Genomic DNA, 16,294 nt, shown 5'->3' with positions numbered 1-16,294 from the left:
TGTTTATTTCCTTGACATCTGATGGGAGGGTGTTCCACAGGGCAGGCGCCACAACCAAGAAGGCCCTCTGCCTGGTTCCCTGTAACTTGGCTTCTCAAAGTGAGGGAACCGCCAGAAGGCCCTCCGCGCTGGACCTCAGTGTCCGGGCTAAATGATGGGTGTGGAGACGCTCCTTCAGGGATACTGGGCCGAGGCTGAGGTGCATCCAGCCTTCTCCAGAAGTTGTATAATGAAGGTGCTAGATGCACATCTATGGGAACACAGTTCTACAACTTAAAAAGTCTGCCACAAAGAATGCCCTCTCCAAGGCCACCAGCACTCCAAGCTTCTGAGGGTGGTGGAGCTACCAAGAGGGTATATCCACTCCTTATGAAAATACTAATGAAATAATGAAATACTAATGAAAATACTAATGAAAATACTGAGTAAGACATATGTTTGCCAACATCATGCAATTGCTTTTAAACCAAACACTTACCTGTAAATCTGTGCAACATCCTTCGCTTGGATTTCTCTTAGAATCTCCTGGCTGAGGTGAGGATCACTTGGTTTGGGAGGTGGTGGTGGGGAAGGAGGGCACCGTACGTGTCCATAGTAGCCTATCAAAACCCCCAAAATAAATAGACTCAAAGCAGTGCAAAATAGCTTAAATATCCAGCAAAAGCTGTAGCGGTTGCTCTTTGGTGGAGGCCTTGTATAATGGGAGACGTAATCCGGATCTTCCTGAAGCCTCTGGAACCTCCCTTTGGGAGATGCCGATGGCTGGATGATGGGCTCCAGGTCCAGGTCTGTGTTTGGAGTAATTCCCACTTGTTGATGGACTGCCCCATCCAGCCGGAAAGGGTCAAAGCCGGGCTCCTCCAGTTCTTTCTCCATATCCCATTCTAGCTCCAGGGAAGTGGCTTGGAGGTCATCACTGTCTAGATATTGTGCCCTCTGGTCTGCGCCGACTTTGTGGTACGCCATCTTTTTACCTGTGGGTTAAAAGGATAAAGTCAACCCAAAGGCAACGAATTGTTTTAAACAGAGTTCTAGGTTGTTCTTTAATGCATTGGTCAGATGCAGATTCATAAATGCCAGGAGATTTATAGTGATCTGGTATTCTAGCCTCTTTTATAAGTAGCTTTCATATTTTTTAAAAAAAATAATCAACAACATATCAGTTTATTGTGAGGACCATGCCTTTACACAAATATCTACACAACAATGTTAAAATTCACTGCATACTGTCCCAGCAAAAACCTCATCCCACAAAACGGAAAGAAACTGACATGGGAACCAAAAAGGATCTCATACATAATCTTTTTCATTGTCCTATTTACTCGGGCTTTAAAAAAAATAATCTCTAAACTGTGTAACTTTATTTATTTGGAATCCCCCCCCCCCCCCGACCATTACATCTCCATTGCCCTTTTTGTTGCTTATTTAAGGCTTTCCTTTTTCAACAAGGCTTTTAAGTGGAGAGCCCAGTCTGTATTATTCATTTAAATCAGCCCTGAGTGCTCACTAGAAGGACAGATCCTGAAGTTGAGGCTCCAGTATTTTGGCCACCTCATGAGAAGAGAAGACTCCCTAGAAAAGACCCTGGTGTTGGGAAAGATGGAGGGCACAAGGAGAAGGGGACGACAGAGGATGAGATGGTTGGACAGTGTTCTCGAAGCTACTAACATGAGTTTGGCCAAACTGCGAGAGGCAGTGAAGGATAGGCATGCCTGGAATGCTCTGGTCCATGGGGTCACGAAGAGTCGGACACGACTGAACGACTGAACAACAACAACAACATGCTGCTTAGGGAGTAACAGAAACCCAGGTCTGCAAAAGGAGAGCAGAGGAAGTGAAGACCCCATTTAAAAATGTGCAGGGTCAGGGCTTCTCTTATCTTGGGGTTGCTAAGATGCCAATCAGCTCCCAGCTGGCATTGCCAATCAGGTCAACGCCACTGGCATTTCTTACAAGCATTTGAAACGCTATTTTAAATCCCTGCTTAGTTTGAAAATACTAATGGTGAACTGTCCAGCAGAAATCCCTTTTTTATGCCTGACTTTCTCCTTTTGAGGAATAAGTGAAATTATGAATCTGTGAGTTCACCCACACCTCTGCTCCCCCCATGCCTAGAAAGTGTTAGTAGTCCAAGTGGTTTTCTGCTTGCCCCATGCTTTCTAGACACAAGTCCAAATGGTTTTGCCTCCCCCTCTGCTTTCTCCTGAAAAAGCCACTCTTTAGTGCTAAATTGGAGTAATTTAATTTACCAGTTGGTTTTCTCTGTGGGTTTTCCTGGGTGAAAGCAGCAGCGCAAATGGAAATGTGGATGAGCCCCAACTGAGGTCCCACTGTTTTGTCGCGCTCCTTCCCATTGTATCTGGTCCCTTTTGGACTCTGACTCCCATCTGTGACGAACCTCCACTTCAGACTCTCCCCTTGTTACTAAGTGAATTTTTAATCAGGTGTTCTGGGTCAAATTACAATGCACCCCACCTGTCCCTCTGAGGTCCGTCTGTTATTGCCCTTCCCTTTGATTAATAAACTGGGAATTTCTTAGTAACGGGAGTTTTCCTGTCCAGCGGCCGTGGCCGGTTATATCCTCTGCTCTGGGCTTCAGGGGTTAACCTCTCCTTTGCCTACAGTTCGGGGCCTCTCTTTATTAGATCCCCTCACTATATCAGTTGGCTAAGCCCTCTTAGCAACTCTGTGGCAATACCAGGTTTTCCGCCCGGTAGCCCCTCCTGAGGGAACTCCAAGACACAAACTATCGCCTTTCAGGTTAGTTTTGCCCTTTCCCTGAGTCCCCCTCCTCAAGAGCCTATATAACTCACTGGACCAAAAGAACGACGATATTTTCTTGGCTCAACAACAAGAGATCTTTATTTATTACAGAGCATAACAGTTTCAGTATTGGTTCATAAGCTTAGTTTCTTAACAGTGTAGATTCTTCCTTTCAGCAACATAAACACATCTTCAACAATCCTAACCTAACCTAAACCTAACCTGGCCCCACACCCTCCTTCTTCAGTCACCACTCTCCCTCTCACCTCTAACGGCTGCTCCCTCCTTTTTAAATAGCGGAATGTCCCGCCTCCCAAGGGGTGTCTGCCACTCAAACTGGGGAGCCCATTAACTCCTAAAACACCGTGGGTCTCTGAACAGCCCCTAACTTAGACCTGATTCATTACACCATCAGCCCTGGCAGGCATGACCAATGATGCAAGTTGTTGCTTATAGTGCTTCTCAGTAAAAAGAATGATTCAAGGAGGATAAAAAAAGCATTTTACCAGTCATCTACCCAAGTAAGGAAGTGCTGGCTTAAGTTGAAACTTCCAGGGTAACATTTTGTTCTCTTTAATTGGTCAACAAAAGCCTTCCATCCGGACAGAATGCTTTATTTGTTACCTGTATATAAATGCACAGTTCTTGAATGTCTCGTTAATTTACTTGGAATTTGTCCTGCTGGTCTGATTTAATCTCCTCCAGTTACTTGTTGTGTGTGCCCCCCCCCCTTTCGTCTCTCTCTCTCTCTCTCCCATTTTAAATGAATCAAAGTCACTGCCTGGTTGGTATTCTTAGCAAAATGGTTTCCTTCATGGCAAAGTATGACAGTGGCAGTTCCAGGCACATTTCTATCTCAACACGCGCACCCTCGAAGTAGAACTCTGACCTCTAATCTAAACATTCAAAGTCAATTCCCTACAAATCATTTTCTAAACTGACTGCAGGGACGAGACATCGTTTTCATTCATACTTTGACAATAGACATTCCATCACATAAGCAGCGGCAATTTAACGCTTTTCAAACAGCAGACAGACCCATCAATTAGAATGAAATGCAGATACAGATATTAACTCCTCAATGTGACGGGTATCTGACTGACACCCGCATCGTGGCCTCCTCCCACTCCTTGTTACACATTAATAAATTTTCTTTATCTAAGATCCATCTTCCAGATAGCGTTTTCTGGGTCACATATTGGATGAACCTACTTATATGCGGCAGCACAGAGAGGGAGTTGAGCAATCATATTTGAAAAGTGGAGAAAGGAGATTACAAAATACTCCAAAATGCAGATACAGCCCACTGTGTGTTAAAACAAGATATATATATAGAGAGAGGGGGGCACCCTATCTAGATCTACACTGCTCCTAATTTGCAAGTCCTATTTCCTTACAAAGGATCAGCCATTTGGAGGTCCTTGCCCAATGACGGTGCCTCAAATGACATTGCTAATAGACTTGCCACCAGCACATAATAATGATAAAAAGTTTTGTAAACCCAGAACACACTCTTCAATTGCTCTCCTGTCCGGATGCTGTTGCTCATAAGGTGGTTCTATCAACATTGCAAACATCTGGGCTCTACCAGTGTTAGGAGAAATATGCCAGAAAAAAATCACCTAATGTTAGTGTAATTGCCATCACCCTAGAGTCCAGCAGTGAACAGGTCACTGAATCAGAGACAGAGGTGGTGAACCAGGTTTGGCTTTAAGCATGATAGTGGTGATCAGGGACTCATTGAATCCAAGGCTAGCAAGCAGGAAGTGGTTGAGCTAGACCCCACAGTGCCAGGGCCTATACTGCTTGGTACTAAATTAACCTCACAGTTGGATTACTACAATGTGCTCTATGTTGGGCTACCCTTGAAGTTGGTCCGGAGGTTGCAGCTGGTACAGAATGTGGCAGCTAGGTTGCCAGTGTGGTGTAGTGGTTAAGAGCGGTAGACTTGTAATCTGGTGAACCGGGTTCGCGTCTCCGCTCCTCCACATGCAGCTGCTGGATGACCTTGGGCTAGTCACACTTCTTTGAAGTCTCTCAGCCCCACTCACCTCACAGAGTGTTTGTTGTGGGGGAGGAAGGGAAAGGAGAATGTTGGCCGCTTTGAGACTCCTTTGGGTAGTGATAAAGAGGGATATCAAATCCAAACTCTTCTTGTGGGGCCAAACTTCTGCCAGCATAAAACACCTTCCTTGTAGAAGTTGCACTGGCTGCCAATCTGCTACTTGGCCAAATTCAAGGTGATGGCCCTATACAAGGTTCTTGAGTGGTGGTTGTGGACCAGATCCAGACACTCTTGGAGGAAACTGATTTTCTAGATCCATCTCCATTGGAGTTTAGCCCTAGTTTTGGCACAGAAACTGCTTTGGTTGGGAGAGAAATGGGGGAAATGTGTCTATGTTAACTCTCCTCAACCTCTCATTGACTTTCAATAAACATTGACCATGGTATCCTCCTGGAGTAGCTATCCAAGTTGGGGGTGGGTGGCACCACTTTCCAGTGTTTCCAGACCTACTTGGATGGTTGTTTCTAAAGGATGGTGTTTGGGGCATGCTCTTCAGCCCTTGTGGAGCCTTCAAAGTGGGGTTCTTGAAGGCTTGATTTTATCCCACATGCTGTTTAACATCTACATGAAACTGCAGAGTGGGGTCATCCAGAGTTCCAGAGTATGTTGTCAGCAACATGCTGATGACACACAGCTCTAGTTTTCCTTTACGTCTGCAGGTGAGGCAGTGTATATACTGAACTGACGTCTTCTCTTAGTAATGGACTGAATGAGAGCCAACAAACTGAAGGTCAATCCTGATAAGACTGTGGCACTGTTAGTGGATGGTTCCCTAGACTGGATGGATGGGAGGTTGCCTGTTCTTGATGGGGTTACACTCCCTCTGAAGGAGCAGGTACACAGTTTGGGGGTACTTCTGGACCCACTGACTTGAGGCTCAGTGACCTATCTGGACAGGGATAACCTAACGTCTGTCATCTATGCTATGGTAACCCATAGGTTAGATACTGCAATGTGTTATACATGGGGCTGCCTCTGATGGTGGTTCAGAAACTTCAGCTGGTGCAGAATTCAGCGGGCAGGTTGCTCAACGGGGCAAGACACTGATCCTGGTGCAACTGTACTGGCTGCCAATTGGTTTCTGGGCTGAATTCAGAGTGCTGGTTTTGATCTATACAGTAAAATGTCTCAGGACCACAATAACTAAAGGCCCGCCTCTCCCCATATGAACTGACCTGGTTTATATTCCTATAGTATACATATTCTTATAGTAGAATCTCCAAACCATACAAGAATGACCTAGTTAACAGGAACCAATAGTTTTCAGGTGCTTTAGAAATAATTTATGTAGAGTTTATGTGGATTAAAGAGAGCACTGGAAACATCAATTTGCAATAAGGACCCATCTGTGCTATACATTTAAAGCAGTATCATAATAATTTAAGCAGCCGTGGTTTCCCCCTAAGAATACTGGGAACTGTAGTTGCTTAAAGGTGTTTAGGGTTGCTATGAGACACTTATTTTCCTTGCATAACTAGAATTCCCAGAGTTCCCTTTTACAGGGATTCAGCGACAATCTGGGATAGCTCATCTTATCATGACTCTTAATCTCAGGGTCATGGGTTCGAGCCCCATGTTGGGCAAAAGATTCCTGCATTGGGGGGGGGGGTTGGATTAGATGACCCCCCCTAAGGGAGCTTCCCACTCTGCAATTCTATGATTCTATTGCTAAATCACTCTATGAAATTAAAATATACTCAGAGTCAAGTGTGAATTTCATGCTCTTTATTCAGCTCATAGTAGTGAGGAATGCAGTTTCCCCAAAACGTTTGCTTTATATACACTATTTACACAATGGGCCCCACGTGATTGGCTAATTCCGGGATACTCCTGTATGCCAATCGGAGTGCGGATTCACTTCCACCTGGAGTTGGATTGGGTGGCTCCTGTGGACCAATCAGACTGCTGCAATCTCCATCCTATTGTTCTGGGACCAGTCAGACTGCTGCAGTTTGGATCCTATTCAACTCAGTACATAACAGAAATGTAGCTCTTTGAAAGGGAAACAAGGTCTTTTGTAACAACTCTCAGCACCTTTAACACATGGCAGTTCCCAGAATTCTTTGGGGGAAGCCAAGACTGTTTAAAGTGGTATGATGCTATTTTAAATGTGTAGTGCAGATGGAGCCTAACTCTGAGCCAGAGAGTAGTGAAATAGCACCCTGGCCATGATGTGTTTTCTATCCAGTCAGCTGCAATGCACAGAAGTCCTTGATCACCCAGATGCCAATATTTGTGTGGATTGCCTCCACGGAAAACAGCAGTAAGGAAAGGGTATCCCTCAAGCTGTTGTTTACTGACAAGCCACATTATCACTGACCATTGGCCATGCTGGCTGAATCTGGTGGGACTTGTTGTCCAGCGAGATCCAACGAGGGCCACAGGTTATGCACCACTATTTCAAAAAGTCATAACATGACGCCACACCACATGAAATCGATAGACAGCCCTCAGAAACAATGTTTTGCCTACATGCTACAGCAAAAGCAAGCCAAACATGGAAGGCTCTAAAATGCTTATTTTTTATGGTGCTGGAAGTAAGAAGTCAGCATTCCCGCACAGCTGCCTTCATACTAGTCTGCATATAAAACAGAACGCAGAGGCAGCATGTCAAATCAAATGGTGGTAAGTGCTGACTCTTAGCAAAACAAAACCAAAAAAAAAATTAAATAAAACCACACACAAAAATACAAAAACACAGAAGCCAACATATATCGGCAGCGTCCAAGCACTCTGCATTTACAACAGTTTTAAAGGAATATTTTGGTCAGGAGGGTGCATGCTAATCAAGAATGCTTAAGTATCTGTCCACGTAAGCATATCATAAAAATGGTATAAAATTGCATTTAATGGCTGCTACTCTGAATAAGCAATAACCATTTTTCTATGTTGCATATCGCAGCTATTTCCCACTGAAAGGGAGTATACTCAAAGGAGGGTTTTTTCCCTCCTTTAATTGGAAAGGGTTCTCTAAATAAGATCAAGATTTCCTAAGGAGCATTCATTTTCTCGTGGGAAATTCCTGCACTAACAAAAAAAAACGCTTTCAGGAGAGCTTCACAATTGTGTAGCTGGAGTAGGTACAGAATAGGCAGACTACATTAGGCAGACTGAGATGGTAGGATGAAAGGGCAGTGGGTTTTTTTTTCCTCCGGTGAGTTAATTCATTATTACAACATTTTTCCCCACCAAAGAAACACCTGTGTGTTTGTAATATTCTGTTGGGAGCCACCCAGTTGTTGTTGTTGTTGTTGTTGTTGTTGTTGTTGTTGTTAACCAACTACAGTTTCTGAGATGCTTTGAAGAAAGCCATGACTGTTCAGGTCATTTAATAATGCTTTAAATGTAAAATATGAATGTGACCTTTGACTATGGACCTTTGCCATTCCACCTCAGGCAGCGAAATGACTTGGGTTGGTCCTGAGTGGGCATTTGCAAAGCCTCTCTGAGAAATGTGCATCTTTACTAGTCACCTCATAAAACTGAATTCTCTAGGTGAAATGCAGCGTTAAACAGACAGGCCAAAATACGATCAGCTCAACCCTAAAATCCAAGCCAAAGTGAGAAACTAATACAAATTGTATTATTTATTAATAAAAAAAGTATCCTCACGCTACCACATCACAAAATATCAAGCTGGCCGTGTAAGCAAACATACCGTATAACACGTACGAAGGCTGAAATCACCTCACAAGGGCGAAAAACCAACTAGCATTGGCATGCTTTGTACAGTCCTGGTCATCTCACATCAAAAGGAATATTCTAGAATTGGAAAATGATAGCCCAAATTATCAAGAGTGACTCCCCCTTCCCCCATGAAGAAAGGTCTTTTTAATTTAGATAAAAGCTAAGAGGTGGCAAGATAGACGTCTATAAAATTATTCATAGCATGGAGACTGTGGATAGAGAAAAGCTTCAGTCCCTTTCACGTAACAGCTAAACGTTGGAAGATTCACGGCAGATAAAAGAGAGCGCTTCTTCATGCAGTGCATAGTTAAACTGTGGAACTCTCTCCCACTGGAAGCTGTGATGGCCACCAACTTGGACAGCTTTAAATTTGACAAATTCATGGAGGGCAGAGGTATCATTTTCTTCATTTCGTGAACTTAATAATAATAATAATAATAATAATAATAATAATTTATTTCTACTCCGCCCTTCCCGATCCAAAAACCAGGGCTCAGGGCGGCTAACAACAAATATAAGACAATGAATAAAACAACTTAAAAACAGCATAAAAACAAACATCAGTGGGATCACCAGGGCTAACTGGCCAGGTTAGTCATGCTAGGCCAGTAGGGAGACCAAGGAGGAATTTTAATGTGGGGACCCAGAAGGGTTTCTTCAGAAAAAAGGGAAGGGGAAAAGGAATAGAGGATCAGGATAGATTAAAGGCCAGGCGGAATAATTCTGCGGAAGGAGGTCAGGTCCCGCAGGGCCCTAGTCTCGTGGGACAGAGTATTCCACCAGGTTGGAGCCAACACTGAAAAAGCCCTGGCCCTTGTGGAGGATCATCTGGCTTCTTTGGGGCCCGGGGCCCTTAAGCTATTGTTATTTGTGGACCTTAAGGACCTCTGTGGGGCATACCAGGAGAGGCGGTCCCGTAAGTACGAGGATCCTAAACACACATGACTAACGCAAGCCACACTTGCGCCCCATTATACAATATATTTCTCAGTGAATACTGGTGTGTGACAGCTGAAGTAGGTGCAGCAGGTTGCCATGACAACTTCTGTGGGTGGAAACTAAGGCAAGCATATTTATTTTCACAATGTATGTGCATACACAAGCATACATCCTAAATGCATAACCCCCATTAGGATGTGTATGAAGCGTCTGGCATCTTGCGAAATGGTCGCTTTCGGCAGATGTTACACCCGTGGAAGTAGACAAATTGTATTGAGGTGAATCTGTATTGACAATTATAGAAACTCGGTTGTTTGAAGTGACTTTCTCATGGCCATATTGATTTTCCCGTGAAGTGAGTTCTTCCTTCTATCCATGCTTCCTTATCACCGGGAAGCGTGGAGGCTTGCTCCGCCACTGGGTTTTAGTCCACCATCTTGATTCTAAAGAGAATCAGACTGTATGCAAAGATAGAAAGAAAAAGGAAATCCCTGCTCCTTAATAAAGCTCTGAAAGGTTCAGTCCACCATCTCAATTCAAAATGGGATTCAACAACAGCAACAAAACCTGCTCTTTTATTTCATGCTCTCTCTAGGGAAGCTCGCCTGGTGTCTTCATTACATATCTTTAGGTGCCAGGCGAAAACATTTCTCTGTAACCAGGCCTTTGGTTGGTTGAACAAGCTATGACCTTTTAAATGTGTTTGTGGGTGGTGGTGGGTTTTTATTGGTTTGTTTTATTTTCGTTTTCTTATGTATTTTGTATTTTTATGTTGCGACCTGCCCTGTGATGTGCTTAAAATATCTTAAGAAGTGTCGTAACGCATACTGAACCAACAAAGTGCTTTCCAAAATATATAGCAAATATTTAGCCACCTCAGATTTGGTGACCTCAGAAAGAACGTTGAAATCCCCCAAGACCAACAACCAGAGTTTTGGGGTTTTTTTCCAGCCAGAAATCCCCAGAGCTCAGTTCCGGCACCTCTCAGGTGGGCACCATTGCCATTCTAAGAGAATAAGGGAGAGGTTCGTGGTGAGCTCTGGCACCTCTTTTTCTAGAAAAATACCGCTACCAACACTACTAACCATTTTCAACAACACAGTCAAAAGCCCCACTGTCAGTTCAGGCAAGGAGGACTGCTAAGTATCAAGGACTGCTAGTAAACCAGTAGAATCCTTAATCTGTCCTGAATGCCCAGTGTAAGGCACAAACACTCTAGATCCCCACTCAAGAAGACTGAGAGATTGAATTCCCACTACAGTGATCCCACTCCCCAAGTCTTGGCAATATAAGCCGGGGTCGGCCTTCTCATGCACAATCAAAATTTGGATGGGGGAGAACTCTGCATGCGCTCAGAGATACTAAAGATACCAGAGGCATTGGATATTGCATTACAGTCTCCCCACACCCTCTCTTCTGTAAATTAAAATTGATCAAGGCAGCTTGCAATGTAACAAATAATTAAAATAATAAAAATCCTGGCTAATTGTAAAGGAAGAAGAGCTAGCTGACGAAACAATTAAAAACTAATACATTCAGGAGATTTGAAAACTTCACACCTTACTAAGTTAAATGCCTGCAAATATTTATCTCAGCACAGCAATGGAAAACCACCAATGAGGCCACCAGTGATGTCCTTAGGTAAATTTAGGCTCAGGAGTTAATGGTCCTATAGGAGGTTCTCTTAGTATGAAAATAATGATAAATTTGCCCTCATGTTTTGTGGGGGTCCTCCTGCTCATTCAGTTAAGTGGAGTCATGGGTTTCTATCCCAGATTGGTACCCAGACAACACCACTGGCCAAAACGGACATTTGCAATAGGATTCAGAATGTTGCAAAGGGAAGCAGTTTGATCTTTTCCTCTCCTTCCTCTTTTTTTTTTTTAATAAAGAAAAGACTCTTTTCTTATTAAAACAGCAACAACAGCTAATCTCGATGGGAAGGAAAACAATCAATCAGCCAGCAGTCCACACAGTGTCAAAACTAATCTGATTCCCTTCGTCATTTCTAAGGAAATCCTTCGCAGCAATGCAGTGTCCTTTCCTTAAAATTCTCCTGACCTCCAGCTCACAAAATCTATTCACTGGAGTATAAACAAAGCAAACTCACTGTGATTCTAAATAGGAGGGCATGTTGGGAAAAGGTGAAGCAAAACTGTTAATTAAATTATTATTATTATTATTGTTATTATTATTATTATTATTATTATTATTATATTATTATTCCTTGTAAGTTCCACCTTTGTTCAGAAAGTGATCAGGGTTACTCATACATGCACGCTTCCGCCTGTGGGTTCTTTGTTGACGCCTTAACTTGCTCAAAATTACCAGTTTGGGGGTGTGGGGTGGAAATGCCCTCTTGTGATGGTCCCCTTGGGGGTGTAATTGGGAACAGTCAAGGTGTAGTTTGTGGATTTCATTCACACACATACAAGCACCATAAATTGCTCCTGAACTCAACTGATCAATTCAACTTACAGTTCAGGACAAAGATACCTAACCTGAGACATCACCTTATGACCTCTGTGTGGTGTGTGTGTGTGTGTGTGTGTGTGTGTTTATCTTATTCGTTTTAAAACACATCACAGTTATCCTTCTCCATCAGAAATATACACAAAAGAGATACTGAAGTGTTGGAAATAAGTAAAGCTGTATAATGAAGTACAGTGGTACCTCGACTTACGAATTTAATCCGTTCTGAATGCAGATTCGTAGGTCGAAAAATTCATAAGTCAAAATGCGATTTCCCATAGGAATGCATTGAAAACGGATAAATTCGTTCCGGAGCCTAGGAAAAAGACCCAGACACCCAGTTTTTTGTGCAAAACTCTTTATCAATTACATTTTAAAGGCATGCAAACTGCACAGCCGCATTTTGTTGTTGTTCAGGTCGGTTCAGTCGTGTCCGACTCTTCGTGACCCCATGGACCAGAGCACGCCAGGGCACGCCTATCCTTCACTGCCTCCCGCAGTTTGGCAAACTCATGTTAGTAGCTTCGAGAATACTGTCCAACCATCTCATCCTTTGTCGTCCCCTTCTCCTTGTGCCCTCCATCTTTCCCAACATCAGGGTCTTTTCCAGGGAGTCTTCTCTTCTCATGAGGTGGCCAAAGTACTGGAGCCTCAACTTCAGGATCTGTCCTTCTAGTGAGCACTCAGGGCCGATTTCCTTGAGAATGGATAGGTTTGATCTTCTTGCAGTCCATGGGACTCTCAAGAGTCTCCTCCAGCACCATAATTCAAAAGCATCAATTCTTCGGCGATCAGCCTTCTTGATGGTCCAGCTCTCACTTCCGTACATTACTACTGGGAAAACCATAGCTTTAACTATACGGACCTTTGTTGGCAAGGTGAGTCTTTGCTTTTTAAGATGCTGTCTAGGTTTGTCATTGCCTTTCTCCCAAGAAGCAGGCGTCTTCTAATTTCGTGACTGCTGTCACCATCTGCAGTGATCATGGAACCCAAGAAAGTGAAATCTCTCACTGCCTCCATTTTCTTCCCCCTTCTATTTGCCAGGAGGTGATGGGACCAGTGGCCATGATCTTAGTTTTTTGATGTTGAGCTTCAGACCATATTTTGCGCTTTCCTCTTTCACCCTCATTAAAAGGTTCTTCAATTCCTCCTCACTTTCTGCCATCAAGGTTGTATCATCAGCATATCTGAGGTTGTTGATATTTTTTCCGGCAATCTTAATTCCGCATTACTTTCCAACAATAAGATAGGCAGGCACAATGAACATTAATTTTCAAAGAAAAAAATCATTTCTGGGAAAAGGAGGCAGAGGGTGACAACTGGGAAGAACAGCAAGGTTCTTGCCTTGCCTGCTTCACCACAAACCGGTCAATGGCCTGCTGCCTCTGTCTCTTGCGGAGCATTGCCCACTGTGGGGTAACGACCACATTATCTCCCCCTCCCTCCCTCCCCCCTCTCCCCCTCCCCCCCTCTCTCCAACGCTGCTCCACACAAAAGTCTGGAAGCATTGTACAGGGCTTTTATAGCCTCCCAAATGCAAAGCGCCATGGGAGAAGTAGTTTTCGAATAAATTTGGAAAAATTCGTAAGTCGAGTAAACAGCATCTAAAATTCGTAAGTCGAGTAAACCACATATAAAAACGCCAACGGATTTCCGTTCGGATGTTGAAAAATTCGTAGGCGTGCGGGCACTTTTTTCATTCGTAAGTCGAAAAATTCGTATGTCGAGTAATTCGTAAGTCGAGGTACCACTGTATTGAGACTACCCTCCACCCCAACATGGGTCCTCTAGATTTCTGTATTAACTGCATATTAAATAACATCTAGTTTTTATTTATGCATTATTTCCATAAGACACCTCGACATTGCAGGAGTCCTTCAAGGCCTGCCAAAGATTTCAGCTGTTTACAGTCACCTTTTAGGTATTGTCTATATTTGTCCCACTCTCTGTTAAATTTTTGGTCATCATGATTCCTAATTTTCCCTGTTAATCTTGCCATCTCAGCGTACTTGAATAATTTTGTCTGCCATTCCGTTTTTCTCGGTATATTATCTCCTTTCCAGCATTGGGCTAATAACATTCTCACAGCCGTGGTTGCGTGACCTCTTTTTTTGTGTGTAGAAAATGTCTGCCACACCTAAAAGCCCAAAAGTTTCCACCCCAAAATTTAAACAGGGGCTATTCAGCACGGCTGTAAAAAAAAACACCAGCTCTAATGAACCCAGATTCTTATTTCTGTGCTCCTCACCAGTCTACGTCTTCAAACAAGGCCCCCTCTTCCACGTGGCAATTAAAATGCAAAATGACATTTCATTTTTCAAGATATATATCTTCCCACCCACGCTTGCACATATGTAGAGAGGCACAATAGCTTCCATTTAGGTGAACCGCTCATGGCTCCTCGTTAGACAAATGCATCCCGAAATTAAAAACGACAAAGGGAAAATTGCACATTTGGAGCATTTTAAATATAGCTAATCATCAAAGGCAGCGGCAAGGATTCTTGCTTAAAGTGCCTGGCAGCGGAGGGGTGGGAAAGAGAGAAGAAGCAGACTAACAATCATGTTTAGTGGCTTTGGCATATAAAATTTATTTCCATTAGTGGGAGATGGTAGTCCCCAGGCCAGAGCCCCCGGTCCATGAACCGTGTTAATCACCTGGTATGAACATTCACTGTATACTCTCGAGACAGCAGCAAACTGTAAGAGTACAGCAGAGCAAGCAGATTGGCAGTTTGCTAACAACCGCTCTGTGCTTGACTTGTAACCCTTGGAGTGCATTAACGCAGTGGGTTTCATGAACCATTGAAAGAAACGAGGCATCCTTTACTTTGTTAATATGCAGGCAAAGCCTATGACTCAAGTTGTGTCACCACGATAGGTACCACATCATAAACATCATGATACGGAATGTTATTTCCCCCCGACTCTTCTCTCCCTGCCTTCTTTCCCTCCGTGTCACCAAGGGAAACTAAAGCACAATGCCGGTTATACATAATTCCCATGCAAGGGACTTCTTGTGGCCCTTTCCTGTGAAAATGGGCATCTCGGCAACCTTTATTGGTTCACACAGATATTCCCACAGGGATTAACTACCAGCTGAATCCATTCACAAGCCTCTTTCATCCCTTTTCTCATGCAAGGACATGCCGAGTCCTTAACATGGCACGGAAGCTGTTCCTCTTTCATGTCGGCCCCATCCCTCCATAAACAGCCTGCCAATTTAACAAAGCCTACATTGTACAACATAAGGATGTGGTTCGGCAAGGAGGTTTTGCTCAGCTAACAGAAACACATTTAATTGTTTCCTATTAAAAAAAAAAAGGCAGCTGGCAGATTTTGCAAGGGGCAGAGATGGAGAGAGAGTTTTTGATAGGGATTCAAAACAGCATTCGTGGGCAAAGTTCCCCTCCTTTGTGCATTTGTAGTTGTGCAATTGAACCCCTGGCAGGGTAAATTAACAGATAAATAAATGTTGTTATGAGTTTTGGGTGTGTGTATTAAGCTGGGTGCCAGGCTCCCCTAATGCCTGGATCTAGGAAGTGTTATAAGCTAATCAAACCTTCCAATTCTGGGAAATGGCCGGGCTGTCCTTCTGGTGAGGTGTAAGGAGAGCAAAGGAAGCAGCTTTGTGGGAGATGGGAGATGGACACGGGCCCTCCTTCAATTCACAGGTAATAGTGGGAAGAACAAAAGCCAGAATTTAGAGTTGAGTTTTGGAGTGATGAAGAAAAAACAGCAAGCTGAAGAGAGGGTCAGAGCCATGTTTTAGAGCAAAGTGGGAGAAACAAGACCCTCTTGGGGTGATAATGCTGTGAATCCCTCCATCACAGGCTGTATATATGTGTAAATAAACCATACATCATAATGACACCACAGTCTCCACTGTGCCTCATTCCCAAAAGGAAACACAAACCCTGGATAAGTGCCAGGAACCCCTGGAGATCAGGGTGCTGTGCAACCACATGATATGATATCTTAGAACTTCTGCATTTCCATTCACAAATCTAGCAATGGTTAATCCTTTAATGGACCATGTAAGCTCAAAGAGCATCTCCTTTCACAGAAACCCATCCAGGCCCTCCATTCAATTATCTTGTTCACCCAAAATGCTAAGCCAAACTATGGTTTAACATGAATAAACAAGCTGATGCACAGAGAGAAAATCATGGCTGTTTCACTCATCTCCCAGTTCTCCTACTGATGTTCTAATGAGAGTCATAGTCTAGCTTCACATTACATTACAATCCGAGCTCGTGGTTTGTCTCTTACCAAATGATTGTTTGGTTACAACTTGTAGTCAGCGTGTCAAAATAACACGGTCCATTTCCTGCTGTAAACAGAGCTATTGGTTTGGCAAAGTCTTTGA

At 43.5% G+C, this 16,294-nt stretch overlaps 1 protein-coding gene across 1 annotated transcript in view; it reads right to left on the bottom strand.

Annotated features, from left to right (window-relative positions):
* Positions 1-16,294, bottom strand: part of NAALADL2 (N-acetylated alpha-linked acidic dipeptidase like 2) — a 506,548-nt gene that overhangs the window by 366,995 nt on the left and 123,259 nt on the right. The window contains 1 exon segment of the mRNA XM_033150674.1: positions 479-974. Within this exon segment, the coding sequence (XP_033006565.1) occupies positions 479-974 (496 nt within the window).

The sequence above is a fragment of the Lacerta agilis genome, chromosome 5, assembly GCF_009819535.1.
Source record: "Lacerta agilis isolate rLacAgi1 chromosome 5, rLacAgi1.pri, whole genome shotgun sequence".
In the NCBI taxonomy this organism is placed as follows: domain Eukaryota; kingdom Metazoa; phylum Chordata; class Lepidosauria; order Squamata; family Lacertidae; genus Lacerta; species Lacerta agilis.
This window is presented reverse-complemented; position numbering and strand designations above follow the sequence as displayed.